At 44.1% G+C, this 23,554-nt stretch overlaps 1 protein-coding gene across 16 annotated transcripts in view; it reads right to left on the reverse strand.

Moving 5' to 3' along the window:
* The window catches only part of snx14 (sorting nexin 14), a 278,601-nt gene that overhangs the window by 208,759 nt on the left and 46,288 nt on the right, over positions 1-23,554 (reverse strand). For 12 of the 16 annotated variants that reach the window (XR_015077589.1, XR_015077591.1, XR_015077590.1 and 9 more), the window contains 7 exons: positions 18,460-18,504; positions 17,667-17,747; positions 13,542-13,656; positions 12,210-12,365; positions 8,743-8,867; positions 6,739-6,797; positions 962-988 (listed from right to left, as the gene is read on the reverse strand). Coding sequence is in view for 13 of the 16 variants with exons in the window: in XM_085982067.1 (XP_085838193.1) it covers positions 962-988; positions 6,739-6,797; positions 8,743-8,867; positions 12,210-12,365; positions 13,542-13,656; positions 17,667-17,747; positions 18,460-18,504 (608 nt within the window). In the remaining 3 variants the exon portion in view is untranslated. The remainder of the gene's footprint in view (positions 1-961; positions 989-6,738; positions 6,798-8,742; positions 8,868-12,209; positions 12,366-13,541; positions 13,657-17,666; positions 17,748-18,459; positions 18,505-23,554) is intronic. The other 4 variants (XM_085982064.1, XM_085982072.1, XM_085982074.1 and 1 more) reach the window with 1 other exon arrangement.

The following is a 23,554-nucleotide window of genomic DNA, read 5'->3' on the forward strand; positions in this document are numbered from 1 at the left end:
GTAACCAGTTGTTACTTGGGGCAGTGAGGGAAGAGACCCGCGAGAGCCTCGACAGCAAGTTGGTTAAATTGATTACAGGAAGCATAGCTGCCAAGCCTGATCTTACCCTCATCGGACAGCCTCAAATACACTCAAACTGAGATACGCAAACTTAGCACAGATCAGGGGTCGAGCCAAGACCTTCCTGGTCTGTACGAGTCAGCTACTGACTTCTATTGTGGAGCTCACTGCTTGCAGTTTCATTTAGATTGTTGGTGGCAAAAATCAATATATTACCATCTACACCTCTACAAATGCCAAGTCAAAGCTTACAGCTCTTTCAAGTAATAAACGTAGGGGCCGCCCCCACGAGTTCGCAAACCATATCAGGACAAGGACTACTACTGCTGGGCTAAATTGATTAGTATTTGGATTCACATTATGTAATGTGCTCTTCAATACTTTAAAGTTTATGCTGATTAAGTCTCAAGAGGCTAGGCTACTTCACAAAAGATGTTTTTCTCCAAGTAGTTCTGGTTTACAGGTAAACATATTGAGTGAATGAAATGGTTACTGAACAAGTGGCACCTTAAGATAGGGGCACACAGTTCAAAATGCTGACTGGTAATGTCTATGTTCTATGGACTTTTGACACACACACACACTTTTAACTGCATATTTAAATATCTTTAAACTTGCGACTGATCAGTAATATTTCTACTGTAGAGAGCAAAACCAAAATGAAAACAAATTTGAAACACATTTTCAGAAAGTTGCTGACTAGGTTTCGTTGAAGGGCCTCCGGTTTACAAATTAAACCGTAAAATATTAAACTGCAGAAAATTCAGCTCATTATAAAGGCAGAAGCTCGTGCAAGCTCCATAAAGCTGCTCTGTAAAAATGTGATGTAATCTGGGGTGTGCCGTGATAAATGGACAGACAGGAGCGACAGGTGTTCTCAACATTCTGTAGGTATACTTACCGAAAATCATCCAAATTTAGGCTACTTCTGCAACAACAGGCACAAGGAATTACACTTCACCCAGCACAAAACACACATGGAGACAAGAACGCAATACAAGCAAACACAATGAAAAAATATACAACTGATAAGAAAACCAATGGACTTTTTAAAATTTACACCAGTTGTATTTTTAGTCTCATTCAGAGGAACATTTGATAAATATTGAGTAACTGAGGCTCTCTGTGGTCAATGTATCCTCTTCAAAATCTGTAAGTATCTCAATGTGTTGGGGTAAATTGATAAATATTTGGCTTCACAATGTTATATAATCTTCAATACTTTAAAGTTTATGTTGATTAAGTCTTAAGGGACTAGGCCACTTTACAAAAGATCTTTTTCTCCCCTAGTAGTCCTGGTTTAGAGATACTGAGTGAGTGATATTGTTACTGAACAAGTGATGTTTTAAGATGGGGGTGCAAAGTGGAGTACAATTAATTTACCAAGGAATCATGTGAGTGTGTTAAGATTCCTGAACAAGATTAGTGAAGAAACATTACAGCTGTGGTTGCATCCCGAGGACAAGTAATAAAGACTGACTGTTAAATGTCTGCTGGGAGCACCAACCATTTTTCCTATAGTTTACCCCTCTTGCTCGACACCGCTCCCCCTCTGCTCCTTGGCCTCTCCTCTGTCGCTGGTTAATAGTAGCTCTGTGAAAGCACCGTGGGGAAACCCTTCGATTGTCACTCCCTGCTCATAGAGAAGTGAATGGCTTCCATATTATAGTTCCCTTTGATGGCAAGGACAAATTGGGAACTCGCCATATGGGAAAATCGTGAGGTAAATCTACATTCCGCCACTCTGTAGCATAGTTTGTTGGAGAACAATTCTATGCTACCACCTTTAGTTATTTTACTGAAAAATGACAGCATAAATGAAACAGACTTAAACTGTATTTAGAAAGTCATTTTTTTAACAAACATTAAAAGATGCATTGAAAAATTCTACCTTCATTAAGTAGAATGATCAAAGTTATTTAATCTTGATTCCATATTCTCTAAATAGCCCCGAGTTTGACCAGAGCTGTGTAGATAAATATACCACAAAGATTTATCTACACATCATTTAAAACAAAAACGCAAGGCGATGAAATTCTTCACAGGTATTCATCACCAGGGGTCTCAAAAACTTGTGATTTGGGGAATTATATATATATATAAAATTTCAACTGCAGCAATCAGCATTACTGAGGCAACGTGCACCTCTGCAGAGGAGAGGTTACACTGCACAACAGCTGAGACAAAACTAAGCAGTTCATACGCCTCAGTTGGGAATGCCAGACAGCGGAACCATATATTCCAGAAATATCTCGGATTTAATCCTCAACCTGTACCAAGTTAACAGATGGCCACAATGCTGAGTTAGCGGATGCCCACAGGTGGGAAAAAGACTTGCATTTCCATAGCACCTTTCATGACCTCAGGACGTCCCAAAGGGCTTTACAGCCAATGAAGTACTTTTGAAGTGTAGTCAGTGTTGTAATGTAGGAAATGCAGCAACCAAATTTTTACACAGCCCAGTGGCACAGCAATTGGGCCGACAGAGGCACAAGGGAGTAGGGCAAGGCTGGATGGCATTTATTTTAATGCAAGGAGTCTTGCGAGTAAGACAGATGAATTGAAGGTGTGAGGAACATATGGGAGTATGATATTGTTGCTATCACGGAGACATAGAAACATACAAGATAGGAGCAGGAGTAGGCCATTTGGCCCTTCGAGCCTGCTCCGCCATTCAATGAGATCATGGCTGATCATCCAAATTCAGTACCCTGTCCCTGCCTTCTCCCCATATCCCTTGATCCCTTTAGCCTTAAGAAATATATCCAACTCTTTCTTGAATATATTTAATGAACTAGCCTCCACCGCCCTCTGTGGCAGAGAATTCCACAGGTTCACCACTCTCTGGGTGAAGAAATTCCTCCTCATTTCAGTCCTAAATGGCTTACCCCTTATCCTTAGACTATGACCCCTGGTTCTGGACTCCCCGGCCATCATAAACATCCTTCCTGCATCTAGTCTGTCCAGGCCTGACAGAATTTTATAAGTTTCGATGAGATCCCCTCTCAATCTTCTAAACTCCAGTGAGTATAAGCCCATAGTTGAGGGAGGAGCAGGACTGGCAGCTCAATATTCCGGGGTATAGAATCTTCAGGCGAGACAGAGGGGGGGGTGTAAAAGGAGGGGGTGTCGTAATATTAATCAAGGAGGGATTATACCTGCTGTAAGGAGGGATGATATCGTAGCAGGTTCCTCTAATGAGGCCATATGGGTAGAACTTAAAAACCAAAAGGGGGCAAGCACTTTGCTGGGAGTGTACTATAGGCCCCCAAACAGTCAGGGGGAGATAGAGGAACAGATATGTAGGCAAATCTCAGAGAAGTGTAGAAATAATAGGGTAATAATAGTAGGGGATTTCAACTTCCCCAATATTAACTGGGATAGTCAGAGTGTGAAAGGCTTAGAGGGTGCGGAATTCTTAAAGTGCATCCAGGAGAGCTTTTTGAGCCAGCATGTAGAAAGTCCTACAAGAGAGGGGGCAGTACTGGACCTAATTCTAGGGAATGTCGCCAGGCAAGTGGTAGAAGTGTCAGTAGGAGAGCATTTTGGTGACAGTGACCATAATTCGGTGAGGTTTAAGGTAGTCATGGAAAAGGACAAAGATGGACCGGAAATAAAGGTTCAAAATTGGGGGAAGGCCGATTTTAATATGGTAAGGCAGGATCTGGCCAAAGTGGACTGGGATCAGCTACTTGTAGGAAAACCCACATCAGAGCAGTGGGAGTCTTTCAGAAAGGAAATAGAGAGAGTACAACGTCAACATGTTCCCGTAAAGGTCAAGGGTGCGACCAACAAACCCAGGGAACCCTGGATGTCAAGGGATATACAAGAACGGATTAGGGAAAAAAGGGAGGCTTTTGGCAGATACAAAGGACTAAAAACAGTGGAAGCCCAGAGGAGTATAGAAAGTGCAGGGGGGTACTTAAAAAAGAAATTAGGAGAGCGAAGAGGGGGCATGAAAAAACCCTGGCAGGCAAAATAAAGGAAAATCCCAAGGTGTTTTATAAGTATATTAAGGGCAAGAGGCTAACCAGGGAAAGAGTAGGGCCCATTAGGGACCAAAGTGGTAATCTGTGTGTAGAGCCGGAAAGTGTAGGTGAGGTTTTAAATGAATATTTTGCATCTGTGTTCACTATGGAGAAGGACGATGTAGGCATAGCAATCAGGCAGGGGGATTGTGATATACTTGAACAAATTAGCATTGAGGGGAAGGAGGTACTGTACTAGCAGTTTTAGCGGGCTTAAAAGTGGATAAATCCCCAGGCCCTGACTAGATGCATCCCAGGCTGCTGTGTGAGGCAAGGGAGGAGATTGCAGGGGCTCTGACACAAATTTTCAGAACCTCTCTGGCCACAGGGGAGATGCCAGAGGACTGGAGCACAGCTAACGTAGTACCATTATTCAAGAAGGGTAGTAGGGATAAACCAGGGAATTACAGGCCAGTGAGCCTTACATCAGTGGTAGGGAAATTATTGGAAAAACTTCTGAGGGACAGAATTAGTCTCCACTTGGAGAGGCAAGGATTAATCAAGGATAGTCAACATGGCTTTGTCAGGGAGAGATTATGTCTAACCAATTTGATTGAATTTTTCGAGGGGGCGACTAGGTGTGTGGATGAGGGTAGTGCAGTTGATGTAGTCTACATGGGCTTCAGTAAGGCTTTTGACAAAGTCCCACATGGGAGACTGGCCCAAGGGATCCAGGGCAATTTGGCACATTGTATCCAAAATTGGCTTAGTGGCAGGAGGCAGAGGGTGATGGTCGAAGGTTGTTTTTGTGACTGGAAGCCTGTGTCCAGTGGTGTACTGCAGGGATCGGTGCTGACTGCCGAGTCCTTTGCTCTTTGTAGTGTACATTAATGATTTAGATATGAATGTAGGAGGTATGATCAGTAAGTTCGCAGATGACACGAAAATTGGTGGAGTGGTAAATAGCGAGGAGGGAAGCCTCAGGCTACAGGACTATATAGACGGGTTGGTTAGATGGGCAGAACAGTGGCAAATGGAATTTAACCCTGAAAAGTGTGAGGTGATGCATTTTGGGAGGACTAACAAGGCAAGGGAATACACAATGAATGGTAGGACCCTAGGAAGGACAGAGGGACCTTGGTGTGCATGTACATAGATCCCTGAAGGCAGCACGACAAGTAGATAAGGTGGTTAAAATGGCATATGGGATACTTGCCTTCATTAGCCGAGGCATAGAATATAAGAGCAGGGACGTTATGATGGAGCTGTACAAAACGCTGGTTAGGCCACAGCTGGAATACTGTGTGCAGTTCTGGTCGCCACACTATAGGAGGGATGTGATTGCATTGGAGAGGGTGCAGAGGAGATTCACCAGGATGTTACCTGGGCTGGAGTGCTTCAGCTATGAAGAGAGACTGGACAGGCTGGGATTGTTCTCCTTAGAGCAGAGAAGGCTGAGGGGGGGACCTGATTGAGGTGTACAAAATTGTGAGGGGCATAGATAGAAAGGAACTTTTCCCCTTAGTAGAGGAGTCAATAACCAGGGGGCATAGTTTCAAGGTAAGGGGCAGGAGGTTTAGAGGGGATTTGAGGAAAAACTTTTTCACCCAGAGGGTGGTTAGAATCTGGAACTCACTGCCTGAAAGGGTGGTAGAGGCAGGAACCCTCACAACATTCAAGAAGCATTTAGATGAGCACTTGAAATGCCATAGAATACAAGGCTACGGACCAAGTGCTGGAAAATGGGATTAGAATAGACAGGGCTTGATGGACGGCGCGGACACAATGGGCCGAAGGGCCTCTTTCTGTGCTGTATAACTCTATGACTCTATGAGAGGCCTTTCACAGCTCGTGCCAAGGGTAGGGCTGCTGTGAAATTTAACCTCCTCTTGCACAGGTATAAGGACACTAAAAGGTACAGCCTCAGCAGGGTAAGCAGAAAATGGTGGCCATTTTATTTTGCACTGAAGTGGGAGTCTGTCAACCACCTGTGAACTGACGAGCGACGCGGGTAACCAGGAGAGATTCCACTTCACTAAATATATATATATATATTTTTTAAATAAAAGTACACAGAAAATCTGCCGCACAGGTCCTTTTCTCTCATTGCTACAATTTATCTACTGAATATAAATTATAATTAAATGTTTGGGGTTAAAAACAAATTGGCTCAAGTCAGGAGTATAAGGAGATGCATTACCAAGTGCATGCTATAATATATACCTAAATCATTTATACAAGTCATTTGTAATTGCCATGGTGAGATCCTAAAAAAAGCCAGGTTTATCGGGTTCAAAAAATACATAACAGACGATGTTGCATTGAAAATGGGCCCAGAACGCAGATGGTGAAAAGTCCAGGTTATACACAAAAATTGTAGTAAGTGGCATGTAAATCAGTTTTATTTTGTTGATCCAGAATCTATGGAATATACATCTCTTTAAATTTGAGTGCTGAATTTCCTTTACGCAAGGGAGATGGTTTGACTTAAGAGCAGAGTTAGATGCAGACAGAGTTGTGAATTCAAATCTCAGTTACAGCTTCTACTAAGAACAGAAATAATTGTCTTTTCAAGAAAGAAACTCAAAGACAACAGAAAGCACTTCAGTAACAGCAAAGTGAAAATGAAGACAGTCATATGCTACTTTGTTCAAATAAAAAGTGGGATGTTGGTGCGAGTTGAGCTCACCATTAACCCACTCGGACTCACCTATTGGACTTGGAGTTGCGTGTAGGTGATTCTGCTCCTTTCAACAGATATCTGAAATACTGTGTAGAAGGAAACTGAGTAAACACATCACTTGCAATGCAGATCAATTTGTAAGTGAACCATATCTAGAATTACAGCCACTCTTGTCTAAGTATCGCTACCAACACACAAGCCCCTTACCACCTACACACAGCCCCTTAGTCCGAGTACAGTCTGATGTACGTTTTTATTAAAGTGAGGGAATAAGCAAAATGTACAAGCTGTGTACAAGGATTGCAGAAGCTACAATAATTCTCACTTAATTTATAACTGCTAAATAGAGATAATATAAAGGTCAGTCATTCTAAGTGGCATCAAGAAGCTGTCTACACACACACTTGTAGAACACTGTCCAAAAATAGGTGTCACAGTTAAGGTCAGTAGAACTGTCACACTCCCACCCTCCCCCCACCCCCCAACTGACAAACGCCACCCTCTATCCAAAACAATGGTCGAGCAATCTTTCCCCCATCTCTGCCAATGCCCCAAGCTGGTTGCTATGTGATACACAACAGTTCCCCAGGTAGACTTCCCTTCTCATTTTCCTTGCTTGGGACCTCTGTCAGACAGCTAATTGAAACCAGCAACTCAGCTCATCAGTAATGCCAGGTGAGATAAAAAATATCTTGACATCTACAGTGCAACGTGTTGGTACACCAATACCTGAGCTAGAGGAGGGATGTGTGTGGACTTAGGCAGAGGGGTCTGCATCCTGACATTAGACAAGTTCATCAAGGCTGATCTGGAATGCACTGCCTGAAAGGGCGATGGAAGCAGATTCAATGGTAACTTTCAAAAGGGATTTGGATAAATACTTGAAGGGGAGAACGTTGCAGGGCTATGGGGAAAGATCAGAGGGGGCGGGGGGGAGTGGGACTAAATGGATAGCTCTTTCAGAGAGCCGGCACAGGCATGATGGGCCGAATGGCTTCCTTCTGTGCTGTATGATTCTAGGAGCACCAATATCCTTTATTACCAAAACGATCTCAGTAGTTCTACACAGAGAGATCCTCTCCAGCATCTTTAATAAACAGCAAATAAACCCATGGGCCGTACTACCACCCCTTACAGAACTACAGGATAGTGTGAACACCAGTAACTACTGCTTTGTTTCTCTGGAAACACTGCATTACAGGAAACTTTGTGCTATCCGGCACCGACGGAACCGAGCTGTTGCCGTTCCCTCAAAACTGCCGGACACACCAGCGTTAATGTTGAAACATACGGAGATTTTCAGCTCCGTGTGAATCAACAAACCCTGTGGCTTCTAAACAGTCGGCTAGCGTCTCTAGCTGAAGCTGTTGCTTACCTACAGACCTTGCAGAGCTTGACTGTTGAGAAAAAAGCAACGAAAAGAAACAAAAAGAAAAAAAACGGCTCCTGATTTTTGCCAGTGGCTCGGCTTGCCGGACATTTAGCCTCCGGATAACACAAAGTTTCCTGTACTTTAAGGTTTGTTACATAGGGTGCAAGTTTGTAACCACTAGAGGTCACTGCACAATCAATATACCTCGCTCCCAAAAACAGATTTCTTAATGTCATGTTTCACCATTCAGCCAAAACTTTTTCTGAGGATAGAGGAGGGGGAAGGGGCCAACATTTTTGTTGCTCCATCTTAAAACATCTGTTTATACTACAAGGAGGAACAGATACAGCAACAACATTTCCTCATGAATTTGTCCAGATTTCACCTTTGTCATTTCACCGATTTAAACACGATTTTGAAAGTGACAGCGGAAATCTAGCATCAGATCACCAACCTGCCACCTCAGACATGGCTGGTGCATGGTGACCCAAGAAAGAGGAAGGGTGAAAATGCAGACAAGACAGCCACATCCTTTTAAAGGGAAAGGGTCTTACACCATTCAGGAGGATTCCCATTCAAACACATTTACTTTAAGTCTCAGTGACAGGGTGAAAAACGATGCAAACCGAACATAGGGAAGTAACACGCAGTTTCCATACCTCATCACTGTGGCAAAACATAGGTGTAAACACCGTTTCAAGTAGATTCATGACGTGTTCATAAGCCTCAAACAAACAGCGCATGGTCTGAAGTTTCACCACATCCCTAGAGGATCCCTCTGCAACTGCAAGGGTTAAAACAGAGCCCATGAATTAAATTATCCAATCAGGTTACAGCTTCATGCAGTCACAAGATTATAATTGTATGCAACACAACACAAAGGAATAATACGCAATCAGTGATAAGGTCCCACAAGGCAGACTGGTCATAAAAGTAAAAGCCCACGGGATCCAAGGGAAAGTGGCAAGTTAGAGCCAAAATTGTCTCAGTGGCAGGAAGCAAAGTGAGTTTTTGTGACTGGAAGGCTGTTTCCAGTGGGGTTCCGCAGGGCTCAGTACTAGGTCCCTTGCTTTTTGTGGTATACATCAATGAATTAGACTTCAATATAGGGGGCATTATTAAGACGTTTGCAGATGATACATAAATTGGCCGTGTGGTTGATAGTGAGGAAGAAAGCTGTGGACTGCAGGAAGGTATCAATGGACTGATCAGGTGGGCAGAAAAGTGGCAAATGGAATTCAGTCCAGCGAAGTGTGGGGTAATGCATTTGAGGAGGGCTAACCAGGCAAGGGAATACACAATAAATGGCAGGATACTGAAGTGTAGGGGAACAGAGGGACCTTGGCGTGCAAGTCCACAGATCCCTGAAGGTAGCAGGCCAGGTAGATAAGGTGCTTAAGAAGGCATATGGGATACTTGCCTTTATTAGCCGAGGCATAGAATACAAGTGCAGGGAGGTTATGCTTGAACTGTATAAAACACTAGTTAGGTCACAGCTAGAGTACAGTGTACAGTTCTGGTCAGCACATTACAGGAAGCATGTGATTGCACTAGAGAGGGTGCAGAGGAGATTGACGAGGATGTTGCCAGGACTGGAGAATTTTAGCTATGAGGAAAGATTGGATAGGCTGGGGTTGTTTTCTCTGGAACAGAGGCTGAGGGGAGACCCAATTGAGGTGTATAATATTATGAGGGGCCTAGACAGAGTGGATAGGAAGGACATATTTCCCTTAGGAGAGGGGTCAATAACCAGGGGGCATAGACTTAAAGTATTTGGTAGAAGGATTAGAGGGAGTTGAGGAGAATGTTTTCACCCAGAGAGTGGTGGGGGTCTGGAACTCACTGCCTGAAAGGGTGGTAGAGGCAGAAACTCTCATCACATTTAAAAAGTACTTGGATATGCACTTGAAGTGCCGTAACTTACAAGGCTACGGACCAAGAGCTGGAAAGTGGGATTAGGCTGGGTAGCTTTTTTTCGGCCTGCATAGACACGATGAGTTGAATGGTCTCCTTCTGTGCCGTAAATCTCTAAGATTCTGCAAGTTACTGTGCAGTCCAAGTGCAGAAACTATAGATCACACATCACTTTGGTACTCCCCAATAATTCTTTGACTCCAGAATGGGATAATCTCAGCCTCTGTTTAAACCTCAGAAATGGTGCAAGTCATTAATTAAGGTACAGATAAGTTTCCTGTTGGTCCAAGTTAAGAACACCTCATTGCTATTTATTAAATTTTGCCTTTTTCACATCCAGGCCTTTCAGAGCCTAGAAGGGTCTGATGACTACTGAAAACTTTAGGAACTTTAGTGAGGTAAATTGAGTTTCAATCCAATGGCACATAGCCCACATGAATCTGTTCTGGGTTAACTCGTTTGACATCTGCAAATACTTTAGAAAATCCACAACAGCAGAGAGAGTACTCCACAGTAGTAGTACAGGATATTCCCTCAACTTTGTACAGGTTTATTGTCAAGCGATATGGTACAGATGGGTCTACCACGATTTCCAAAAGGCTTTTGACAAAGTTGCACACAAAAGGCTATTAAATATAATTAAAGCTGTGGAGATACAGGGTAAATCTTGGGTATGGGCAAGAAATAGGCTGAAGGGTAGAAAACATTTGATGCTTGTTAGAGAAGCGATGTCAGCAGGGGGTAGGGAAGAGGAAGTAATGAGTGGGATGCCCAGGGATCACTACTGTTTCTAATTTACAACAATGGCTTTGAATCAGAAAGCTCATGTAAATTTGCAGATGATATAAAACCAGGGGAGCATGGAACTGGAGAAGTCAGCTCAGAAATTACAGAATGAGTTGGACAAAATATGTAAATGACCAGAACAATGGCAGATAAAATTTAATGGCGATTAAGTGTAAAGGATGACACACAAGAAGCTGAAAAGAACTTAGACCCAACGCTCAACATGTCCAATTAATTCAGAGCAGTAAAGCCAATAGAACAATGAACTATATAGCCAGAAACTGCAGAATACAACTCAGAGGAAGTCTCGATTATACTGTTCAGGGCTCTGGTCTGACTGCAGCTTGGGTACTGTGGCCAGTTCTGGTCACTAAGACACAAGTGAGACATTCAAACGTTAGAGACAGTGCAAAGAGCCCATGAGTTTGATCTCCAGCCTGAAGAGGTCTGAGTTAGCAGGAAAGACTGGAGATGAGTTTTTCAGCCTTGAAAGGCAGCACGATAAGTGATGGCAAGAGGTATATAAAAGATAGTAAGCAGCACGGCTCAGGTGAATCCAGAATCAACATTTAAACTAAATGAGGAGAGTTGGACAGGAAACACATTAGATTGCGGGAAATTCAGGGCCGATATCAGGAACTGCTTCTTCACGTGCAGAGTGATTAACACAGTTAAGGGACTCTCGGGTAGAGGAGTGGAGACGAAGACTATGGAATAATTTAAGGAACAACTGGCTGCTGCAATGGGGGTGGGGGCGGGGGGAATTCATGAGCCAAATGACCTTCCTTACCCATAATTATCTGGTGATCACCAGAATACTCACTCTGTTGAGCTTACCAGCTGTTCACGCCACTAAACCCATACCAGCCCCCCTCCGAGTACATCTGGTAGGAATGCTACACACTGCTAAAGTGAATTAGAATCAGAACATAAATATGTACAATTTTAGAGAACAGTTTATTTTGGCATGATTGCTCCATTATTTTAAACACTGGTTGCAATTTGCATTGATGTTACTTCAAAGCAAATACGCTCGCATCTGTATTTTACATCAGGGCCTTCATTTGCATATCAGAGGAGAAACAAGAGAGACACAGATTCGAATTGGAATGCATTGCTGATATGGGAGTAAATCTATGGGCAAAAATTCTTCCTGCAAAATGGCAATGCAACTTAAAGTGGACAGGGAGAATACAACAGCAAGTTGGATATTCCTTTGAAGTAGTAAGAAACAAAGACTGAAGTTTATTCTGAGAGTCCTCAAGTTAAATGCAATTTACTCCTTTACCAGAAAGGCACTTAGGTCCTGCCCAAACAACTCTAAAGCAACACCATCACACACAAGTAAAGAAAATGGTCTCACAACAAATGTCATATGACTCTCCATTGGGTATCCTCGTCATAATAATCATAATGGCAAACTTACCCTGCTGTATCTCTTCTACAATAAAGGGATCAAACTTGATTTTATCAATACTCTCATCAAGACAATATGTCTCATAGATTTTCTTCACTTCTTCGTGAAGCGTCTGCTTCTCGTCATCGGTCAATTCTGGGCGCAAGATCCGGTCATTGAATTCCTCTGTTGACAGAAAATGTTGCAACTGTAAAAACATGGGAGATCCCTAACAAATTTACATAGAACAGGGAGTTGTGTATGAAACACTGAGCGTAAATGTGGTCCTCTGTTAGATTTTGCATGCCCAAAACTAATAAGGGACCTCATTCATGTCTGACGTCCCAACCAGCTGTTTTGTACAATATTCATGGCAGCCCTTCCTGTTCCATTTGTATCAAGGGAGCGGAGTGTGGGTGAGGAAGGAGGCAGTCAATAACGAACAATGAGTTCTTCTGCATTTCTAAAGGAAAGGGGGTCAGAGATGCAACATTTAAAAATCACTAATCTACAAACTTGGACAAAGTGTTTACACTATATTACACCGCAATTATGTCAGAAGTTGTCAAAATACTTCCACAAGCTGACTGAATTTAAATCATTTGGGATATTTCAATTGTCAGGATGTGGAAGATCCAGTATTGCTGATCTATTTTTCCATTGACATATTTGTAATGACATGATGTTATGGGTCTTCTTCGCACTGTGTCCAAAATTGCTGGTCTATTAAACATACTACATAATCGGCAAGATACAGATCTAACCACCACTGCATGTAGCTGTTGGCTGCTGATGCATCATTATTATTCAAAATCACAGAGTGTAAATAATTGTGAAGGGTACAAGAGTCCCACTGGTATTCAAACTGCTTGTAACTGTGTTGCAACAGGAACCAGGATCTGCACACAGGAGAGTTTTTAAATCGTCCAGTAAATCCCACACAAGGTTTAGAATGATGGGCAAGACACATGGACCTTTAAGAGTACAGGAAACTTTTGTTTAACCGGAGGTTAAATGTCCGGAAAGCTCTATCTACTGGCAAAATTCAGGAGCCGTTTCCTATAAGTTTTTTTACTTCTCGTTGCTTTTTTTTTTCCCAGTCAGGCTCTGCAAGGTCTAGCTGAAGCTGGTGCTTAGCAACAGAGACGCTTTTAAGCTGCGGCCGACTGTTTTGAAGCTGTTGCTAAGCAACAGGGTTTGTTGATTCACACGGAGCTCAAAAGCTCCGTATGTTTTAACATTAGCGCTGGTTTCTACAGCAGTTTTGATGGTACGGCACCAGCTCGGTCCCGTCAGTGCCGGATACCAGAAAGTTTCCTGTAGTTGCTCAGAGTAAGCTTTTCCCAAATGCTTCATCCTTACCTACAGTGAAACAGAACTGCAGCACATGCACTGCACCCTCTTGCTTCAGGAAGTTCATGAACCAGAAGAGCAGATCCTGTTGCTCTCTTATCTCCTTTAGCTCAAGTTTGAGGGCCTAGATTGGTCAGTTAGATTTTAAAAAAAACACAAGTGGTCAGTATTTTGTCAAGATGTGTTACTAAGCATTTAAACAGAAGTCAATATTGGCCATGTACAACATAACATGGGTTTTAAAAACATTTGAAATGTGCACAGCAATGGGTTGATCTTCAGAGTAATGAAACAAATCTAATATACTGCAGTGTATTACATAGATCACGTTGCTGTATAAAACAAAGTAAATCTCTGCAAAATTCAAGTGGTTTATCAACATTATTTGAAATCCAAAGAGAGGCAGGATTCTTGGACCCAAACACATTTTTGCATCCCTAAAAGCTCTTCTGTTCTGAGTATGCTGTGTCCTTCAAATTCCTATAAAAAATTGATCTGTCTGTCTGTCTGTCTGTCCGGCTATACACTCGAAAGTTATAGAGCGTGCGTTACATCCAAAGAAAGCTTACGATTCCAGAACGGTCGTAAGCGTATTTACTTTTCGGTCGGACAAAAATTGTTCGCGCGTTATACAAAAAACCTTCAAAATTCCACTCATTATCCGCTCATTAGCATTGATTGACTGACGTCAAGGTCGACCAATCCTGTTCCGTCATGATTGACCAATCCTACAGTTCAGTCACCTGATGGTTGACCAATCGGTGTGTGTGTGGGCGGGACTAATCGTTTTCATCTCAGGGATCTGGCAGCCATTGCTTCAACTACTTCCAGCTCAAAATCTGCTAATCCAGCTTCAAAAAAGTTAGTATCTCTTTTAAAAATAACGTAACATTTACCAAAAACGTTTTATAAGTACTTTCACTTTCATCTTTCAAGGTATTAAAAGGTAGAAATGTTGCCCGGCAGCAGATTCACAGAGGGACAGACAGACAGGCCCGAAAGCCTGGGACTCGATTTAAACCGCCCGGCCCAAAACAGCCCTGGCACCGCCGGGCTCCCCCAGCTAGTATACATATATATTTTGTGTGTTTGCAGCAATGCTTTTATTTAATCTGCATTATTTTTTCCAGGCAGCAGACCTTGGCAGACAGGATGGATGTCAAACTCTTGGCAAACAGCTTACCCTTTAATTAAGGAGATGTACAGAGATGAAACTACCAAACTCAAGCAATTTATATCAATTTGCTCCAATGCCCAATTGGGTGTTCTAATCATTTTCAGTTATACTTTTAACTATACAGCTTTTTGTGGTGCTATCCTGATCACGTTTGGCCATTCAAGATTTCCATAACAAGTTACTCCTCTATCACCTTGGAATGGCTGGATTTTGCTGTACGTCATCTTCTGCCAGAACAGGACAGCATCACTACATTTCCATAATATTTTATAATGTAATATGTGCAGTACTAGCGAAATTTGGGCAGAATTGTCCAGGTTACGATATACTGCAGTCCAACATTATTGGTTCTGCCTTTTCATGAGCAGCTCTATCTGTATTTGTGGTGGTACAAATGTGTGCGGTGACCACACATTTGGTAAAAGAACATCTCTCATAGGTTAAAGCCTTGGCACTCAGCAGCTGTTCAGAATAGACAAACAATTTCATGCCAAATGTGCTTGGGGATTCCATGCTTTATTGGTATTATTATAGCAACAACAATAACTTGTATTTATACAATGCCTTTAATGTAGTAAAACGTCCCAAGGCACTTCACAGGAGCGTTAGCAAACAAAATTTGACACCGAGCCACATAAGGTGAAATTAGGGCAGGTGACCAAAAGCGTGGTTTTAAGAAGCGTCTTAAAGGAGGAAAGAGAGGTAGAGAGGCGGAGAGATTTAGGGAGGGAATTCCAGAGTTTAGGGCCTTGGCAGCTGATGGCATGGCCGCCAATAGTGGAGTGATTAAAAATCAGCGATGTTCAAGAAGCCAGAATTGGAGGAGCGCAGAGATTTTGGGGGGTTGTAGGGCTGGAGGAGATTACAATGATAGGGAGGGGCGAGGCCATGGAAGGATTTGAAAACAAGGATGAGAATTTTGAAAATCGAGGCATTGCTTAACTGGGAGCACAGGGGTGATGGGTGAACGGGACTTGGTGCGAGTTAGGATACAGGCAGCCGAGTTTTGGATCACCTCTAGTTTACGGAGGGTAGAACGTGGGAGGCCAGCCAGGAGTGAGTTGGAATAGTCAAGTCTGGAGGTAACAAAGGCATGGATAAGGGTTTCAGCAGATGAGCTGAGGCAGGGGCAGAGTCAGGCAATGTTCCAGAGGTGGAAATAGGCATTCTTTGTGATGGCGTGGATGTGTGGTCGGAAGCTCATCTCAGGGTCAAATATAACACCAAGGTTGCGAACAGTGTGGTTCAGCTTCAGACAGATGCTAGGGGGAGGAATGGCGTTGGTGGCTAGGGAATGGAGCTTGCGACAGGGACAGAAGACAATGGCTTCAGTCTTTCCAATATTTAGTTGGAGGAAATTTCTGCTCATCTAGTACTGGATGTCAGACAAGCAGTCTGACAATTTAGAGACAGTGGGTGGGGGGGCGGTCACAAGAGGTGGTGATGAAGTAGAGCTGGGTGTCGTCAGTGCACATGTGGAAACTGACGATATGTTTCGGATGATGTCGCCGAGGAGCAGCATGTAGTGAGAAATAAGAGGGGGTCCAAGGATAGATCCTTGGGCGACACCAGAGGTAATGGTGCGGGAGCAGGAAGAGAAGCCGTTGCAGGTAATTCTCTGGCTACGACTGGGTAGATAAGAATGGAACCAGGTGAGTGCAGACCCACCCAGGAGGACGATGGTGCAGAGGCATTGGAGGAGGATGGAGCGGTCAACTGTTTCAAATGCTGCAGACAGGTCAAGAAGGACGGGGAGGGATAGTTTACCTTTGTTACAGTCACATACAAAGTAATTTGTGACTATGGTAAGAGCAGCTTTGGTGACGAGGCGGAAACCCGATTGGAGAAATTCACAACATGGAGTTCTGAGAAAGATGGGCACGAATTTGGGAGGTGACAGCACTTTCAAGGACTTGAGAGGAAAGGGAGGTTGGAGATGGGGGCGGTAGTTTGCAAAGACGGAGGAGTCAAGGGTTGTTTTTTTGAGGAGGGGGGCGATTTGAGGGAGAGGGGGACCAGTACCTGAGCAGAGAACACAGGTAGCAATATCAGCTAACGTGGGAACCAGGAAGAGAAGTTGGGTGGTCAGCAGTTTAGGGGAATATGGTCGAGGGAGCAGGAGGTGGATCTCATGGACAAGATGAGCTTGGAGAGGGCATATGGGGCGATCGAAGAGAAACTGGAGAAAGATGCGAATTCAGGGTTAGGCCAGGGGGGAAGCTTCGGGCCAGTGGGCTAGGAGAATGGAGGGAAGTGGCAAAGGCAGCTGAACAGATGGTCTCAATCTTTGAGACAAAGAAGTCCCTGAGCTCCTCCCTTGTTGTTGGAGGTGAGGATGGAGAAGACAGGGGAGAGGGGTTTAAGAAGATGGTTTGTAGTAGTGAAAAGAAGCTGGGGATTATCTTTGCATTTCAGGATGATCCTGGAATAGTGAGCAATCTTGGCAGATGAGAGCAGGACCCGATAATGCTTTATGTGGTCCAGCCAGATCTGGCGGTGAATGGCTAAAGCAGTTGTCTGCCATATCCGTTCAAGTCTGCGTCCCTTGGACTTAAGGGAGCGAAGATGAGGGCCAGCCAGAGTGCAAGAGAGTAATAGTTTTAATAGGAACTGGGGCATCAAAGTTGGAGGTGAGGATGTGGTTGAGCAAATTGTTGTGGTGAATGGAGGGCCAAAGGCTGGACAGTTGGGATTTTGAAGTGCAGTGCAAATGAATTGAGGGATAACTAGAAAAGTTTGATTTTTAAATAACAATCATTTTGCTATCTAGGTTCATCTGGATAATATAAATCCTTCATTTAAAATTGCAGTAGGTCCTTCATTATTCAAGCAGCACATCAGCAAGAATGTGTAAGCCAATAGAAACGCAAGACGACATGCACTGAATTTCCAAAATGTCAATGCAGTACTAGACACAAAACAACATATTTATCAAAAGAAAAATTTAACATTCCTACCGATTGGGTTTTATTTCTTGCATCAGCATATCTCTGCAGGAAGGGAACCAAGGGAGAGGGGGGCTCAGTTGCTGGTTCCGGCTAATAACAGAAGCACAGTTTATCTAATTAATCAGAACCACGAGAATGTACAATTTTTACCTTTAACATACTTCTTCATCAAAATCAGTAGGAGACATTCATCATGTTACTGTACACAAAGAAGCTGGGCTAGACCGTGCCTTCAGCAAGAACTCGGTGGCTTTTACATGAATTGGTTCCTGAACGGTCATTTCCTTTTGCTAATCCGACAAATATTACAATAGCTTGTTCAGCATTTTTCTCCCCCTGAGAACACTATTGTATCATATTAGCACTCGGATATAGCTCCAGCTGTTACAGTGGCATTAGACAATGCTGAGTAATTTAAAAAATGTGTCTATGAAGATAGAAGTTCTTTAGCTCCTGATCCCAAGCTCAGGTTCCTATCATTTAATATTCATCCACGTTATTGAGACGATGCAGTTCTGTTAGTGTCAGTTCCAGACACAAGCAGGCAAAGCGTTATTGTAAATCTAAAACACAGTGATAATCCATGTTCAGCTGACAGAAGCATACTGCTGTCTGATTATAATAACCACAATACCTGCTCCACCCACACTAGGTATTCCACCTGGCCGCCTGACAGCAGGTTAAGCTCATTATACTGGTGGTTGGCTGATTACGTTGAAAGTAGTTAGAATAGCAAATCCAACATGATGTTTTTGAGTCAGACTTTCCCTGGGAAAGAAGTTTACAGATCAGTAATACTCACTGGACTATCGTCTATGAAAATCAGCAACAAATGGTTCACAGTGTCCTAAGAAAAACAGGAAGACGTAAATGGCATTTGAATATCCATAACAAAGTACCTGACAGATTATTATACTGGAGAATGGACGATCAAAGCTCAAATTTATCATTAACTGTCATCTAGACATTGTTGAAAAGCATTAAAGAATGCAGCACAAGAGACCTTTAGGTTCAAGTCAATGAGAATCATTGAGAGCAAGGAACTCCCGGAAAGTGACCTCAGTGAAGATGGAAATAGTAAATGTAGATAAAATTGCTCATTTTAGTCCAATAATATTAGATAGCAGAAATTATGAAGTTAAATGGGGAAGTGTGCTTGTAAGAGAGGTAATTAACTATAAAGGTGTTTCTGTGGAACTCTAAAATTAAGCTGGTACCAAGGAGTTCTGATGCAAGGTCATCAACCTGAAATGTTAGCTCTGTTCCTCTCTCCACAGATGCTGCCTGACCTGCTGAGTGGTTCCAGCATTTTCTGTTTTTATTTCTGGTACTAAGTAGATTGATTAAGTATGACTGGTCAACAACAATAGATGGATGTGGAATTTGTATCTTGAACACTTAAGTAAGACAATGACTGTTGGGGGAGAGTATGAGAGTTCTGGTGCTACAGAGGCATGTTGAAAATTATGTGGATAGGAATGACTAAGTAAGGGAGCACATGAGATAACACAAGAGAAGAAATCAAATGGATTATGAAGAGCGAGATGACATGTGGGCACGCTGTTCAGGAATCAGAAGGAAAGTTGCTAGGGTTGTAGGTCAAAGATAAAGTCTGGATGACGTGATGGTAGGGACAGGTGTAACATTAGGGGATGGTACGATTCTCCAGCAGAGACAGTAAAGTATGGACTGTATGGTCATCAACTTCCAGGAAAGAGAAGGCACGAGACAGAGAGAAGGCTCATGATGTTTGGTGAATAGAGTTATGTTGGGGAAGAATGTGGCATTTTTTCTTTCTCTGGTTTACTTCCACTTAATTCTCCCAGTGACTAGTTGTCAAGGTGGAAGGGGAAGGAAACAAGACAATGGAAAATGTTGGAGAGCTGGAGAAACCATAACCTTGCCTTTAATGTAGAAAAACACTCCAAAATACTTCAGAGGTAACAATGAACATTGGGCTTAAGTGGAGGGCTTAGAAAACGTAAACAAATGCATGATCAAATAGGAGCTTATGAAAGACAGAATTAGGGAGGTACGTGAGGAGGGTGTTAGAGAAACAAGTCTGTAGGTAATAAACACATAAATTAGGGGTTAAGAGCATAAGAATTAAGAGCAGGAGTAGGCCACATGGCCCCTCGAGCCTGCTCCGACATTCAATAAGATCATGGCTGATCTTCAACCTCAACTCCACTTTCCCGCCCAATCCCCATAATCCTTGGATTCCCCTGGAGTCCAAAAATCTATCTATCTCGGCCTTGAATATATTAAGCGACTCAGCATTCACAGCTGCTTCGAGTAGAGAATTCCAAAGATTCACAACCCTCTGAATGAAGAAATTCCTCCTCATCTCAGTCTTAAATGGCCTACCTTTTATCCTGAGATTATGCCCCACGAGTTCTACACTCTCCAGCCAGGGGAATCAATCTCTCAGCATCGACCCTGTCAATCCCCCTCAGTATCCTATATGTTTCAATGAGATCACCTCTCATTCTTCTAAACTCGAGTATAGGCCCAATCTACTCAATCTCTCTTCATAGGACAATCCTCTCATCCCAGGGATCAATCTAGTGAGCCTTCGTTGCACCGCCTCTAAGGCAAGTATGTCCTTCCTCAGATAAGGAGACCAAAAGCTGTGGTAGAGTGACGAAAGAAGGACGGACAAACGGATGACCAAATGAAGGAAATTTTGTCTCATCCAAAACGGCATCACACAGGCAGTGTGACAGCACAGTGGTAGTTTTGAAGTGGAATGAAATTGTGGAGAGGTAGAGGTGGGCATCATCAGCATATATATGGCATCCAGTGCTATGCCTTCAGATGGTGTCACCAAGGGTCAAAATATAAATGATGAAAAGGGAGCGGAAGATGGAACCTTGGGTACACTGGAGGTGACCATGTGCGGGCAGGACAAGCCATTGCTGGAGATTTGGTGGCAGCATACGGATAGGTAGCAGTGGAACCACAAAAGTGTCAATAAAACGTGATCACAATTTTTTTGTGTTTGTGGGCTGCTTAGCTTCCCATCATATGGGCTCGGGGACAACATATAAATTTAAATCAATGTTCCTATTAATTTGCCTGGCTCTCAAACTGCTGATATTTACAAATCTTGGTGTTCTGATTTAGGATTCATTCACCAATGAAACAGTGGCAAATGAACTTCAATATAGGTAAATGTGAGGTGGTATATTTTGGTAGGAAGAATAAAGAGGCCATATACTCCTTGGAAAGTAAGTGCCTAAATGGGATAGAGAAGAAGAGGGTACAGATACACAATCACTAAGAGTGGCGACGCAGGTTAATAAGGCCATAAAAATAACACTCGGGTTAATTTCTAGAAGGATAGAATTGAAAAGCAGGGAAGTTATGTTAAACTTGTATAGAACCTTGGTTAGACCACACTTGGGAGTACTGTGAACAGTTCTGGTCTCTATATTATAAAAAGGATATACAGGTATACAGTTGGGAGGGAGTGGTCCTGGGAGTTATCAACATTGACTCCGGACCCCATGAAGTCTCATGGCATCAGGTCAAACGTGGGCAAGGAAACCTCCTGCTGATTACCACCTACCGCCCTCCCTCAGATGATGAATCAGTGCTCCTCCATGTTGAACACCACTTGGAAGATGCACTGAGCGTAGCAAGGGCACAGAATGTACTCTGGGTGGGAGACTTCAATGTTCATCACCAAGAGTTACTCGGTAGCACCACTACTGACCAAGCCCTGAAGAACATAGCTGCCAGACTGCGCCTGCAGCAGGTGACGAGAGAACCAACACGAGGAATAAACATGCTTGCCCTCATCCTCACCCATCTACCTGTCGCAGATGCATCTGTACATGACAGTATTGGTAGCAGTGACTACCGCACAGTCCTTGTGGAGACCAAGTCCCATCTTCACACTGAGGACAGCCTCCATCATGTTGTGTGGCACAATCACTGTGCTAAATGGGATAGATTCAGCACAGATCAAGCAGCTCAAAACTGGGCATCAATAAGGCACTGTGGGCCATCAGCAGCAGCAGAATTGTATTCCACCACAATCTGTAACCTCATGGCCCAGCATATCCCTCACTCTACCATTACCATCAAGCCAGGCGACCAACCCTGGTTCAATAAGGAGTGTAGAAGAGCATGCCAGGAGCAGCACGAGGCGTACCTAAAAATGAGGTGCCAAACTGGGGAAGCTGCAACACAGGACTACATGCATGCCAAAAAGCAGAAGCAGCATGCTATAGACAGGGCAAAGCGATCCCAAAACCAACAGATCAGATCAAAGCTCTGCAGTCCTGCCACAGCCAGTCGTGAATGGTGGTGGACCATTAAACAACGAACGGGAGAAGGAGGCTCCATGAATATCCCCATCCTCAATGATGGCGGAGCCCAGCACGCGAGTGCAAAAGACAAGGCTGAAACGTTTGCACCCATCTTCAGCCGGAAGTGCCAAGTGGATGATCCATCTCAGCCTCATCCTGAGGTTCCCACCATCACAGAAGCCAGTCTTCAGCCAATTCGATTCACTCCACGTGATATCAAGAAACGTCTGAGCGCACTGGATACAGCAAAGGCTATGGGCTCCGACAACTTCCCGGCTGTCATGCTGAAGGCTTGTGCTCCAGAACGAGCCGCACCTCTGTGGTAAACCACTGTTTGTATTCCACTGTGTATATGCCTGGACATGCCTCGGCTGACTCCTCCCACAAGTCCTAGTATAAAGGTGACTGCTCCCCAGCCCTTTGTATTTCTGGACCGGTCGACCACTCGAGGCAGACCTTCATTCTTTTGTTAATAAAAGCCTTTAGTTACTCTCTTAACTCTCAGTCTTTTATGAGTAATTGATGGCGCATCAATTTTATTAACAAAATTTTTATAATGAAGATCCTCACACCAGCATGCCTGGACTTAGATCATCGGGAGGCGGACTCATCCACCAAGTTTACTCACTGGCTTGTGTTTCGAAAAATTCCTGACCGTCTCCGCAGCAATCAAATCGGACGAGGACAAACTGGATGTCCTGACCTCCAAAGTGAACCACCGAGTGTACTCGGTCATCCAAGACGCGACCTCGTACGCGGACGCTATCAAGCTCCTCAAGGACCAGTACACGCGCCCAGTGAACGAAGTGTACGCCAGGCACCTTCTGGGGAGTCGTAAACAACAACCTGGGGAATCGACCGTGGAATACCTTCAGGCACTGTCTGTGCTTGGCCAGGCCTGTGGTTGTAAGGATGTAAAGGCCGCCGTGTACACAGAGGAACTTATCCGGGACGCTTTTGTAGCGGGCCACAGATCCAATTACACCCGACAGCGACTGTTGGAGCAGAGTGACCTCGACCTCAACAAGGCCTCTGAACTCGCACTATCATTGGATGCAGCCTACCGGGGCATGGATGCCTACTCCTCTGCACCGTGGACGCCGCGGGGAATGACAGCCTGGGACACGGTAGGACCGCCTCATAGCGCCGTGCCACCCCAGCCACACCCCAGCAACGGCCCAACTACCGCAGCAGTGTCCCAAGGCCAGACAGCAGTGCCCCAAGGCCAGAAATGCTACTTCTGTGGCCAGGCAAAACACCCCAGAGCGCGCTGCCCGGCGAAAAACACGATCTGCTCGGGCTGCGGGAAGAAGGGACACTACGCTAGCGTCTGCAGGGCCAAAGCCACCCCGAACCCCAGCAGCGCCGCGTGTGGGCCATGCGGGCCGCCATCTTGGGCCTCCCCGGCCATGTGCGAACCACCGGTACAGCAGCCATTTTGGACGCCTCCAGCCACATGGGGATCATGGACGCTGCCATCTTGGACGACAGCCGGAACGCAGCAGGCCCCCAACACCGCCTCATCTGATACCCGCAGCGACACACCGACCCCTACGCTGGCATCCGTTACACTGGACCAAG

The sequence above is a fragment of the Somniosus microcephalus genome, chromosome 3 (assembly GCF_052327205.1).
Source record: "Somniosus microcephalus isolate GS21.2 chromosome 3, FLI_Smic_1.0, whole genome shotgun sequence".
Lineage (NCBI taxonomy): Eukaryota > Metazoa > Chordata > Chondrichthyes > Squaliformes > Somniosidae > Somniosus > Somniosus microcephalus.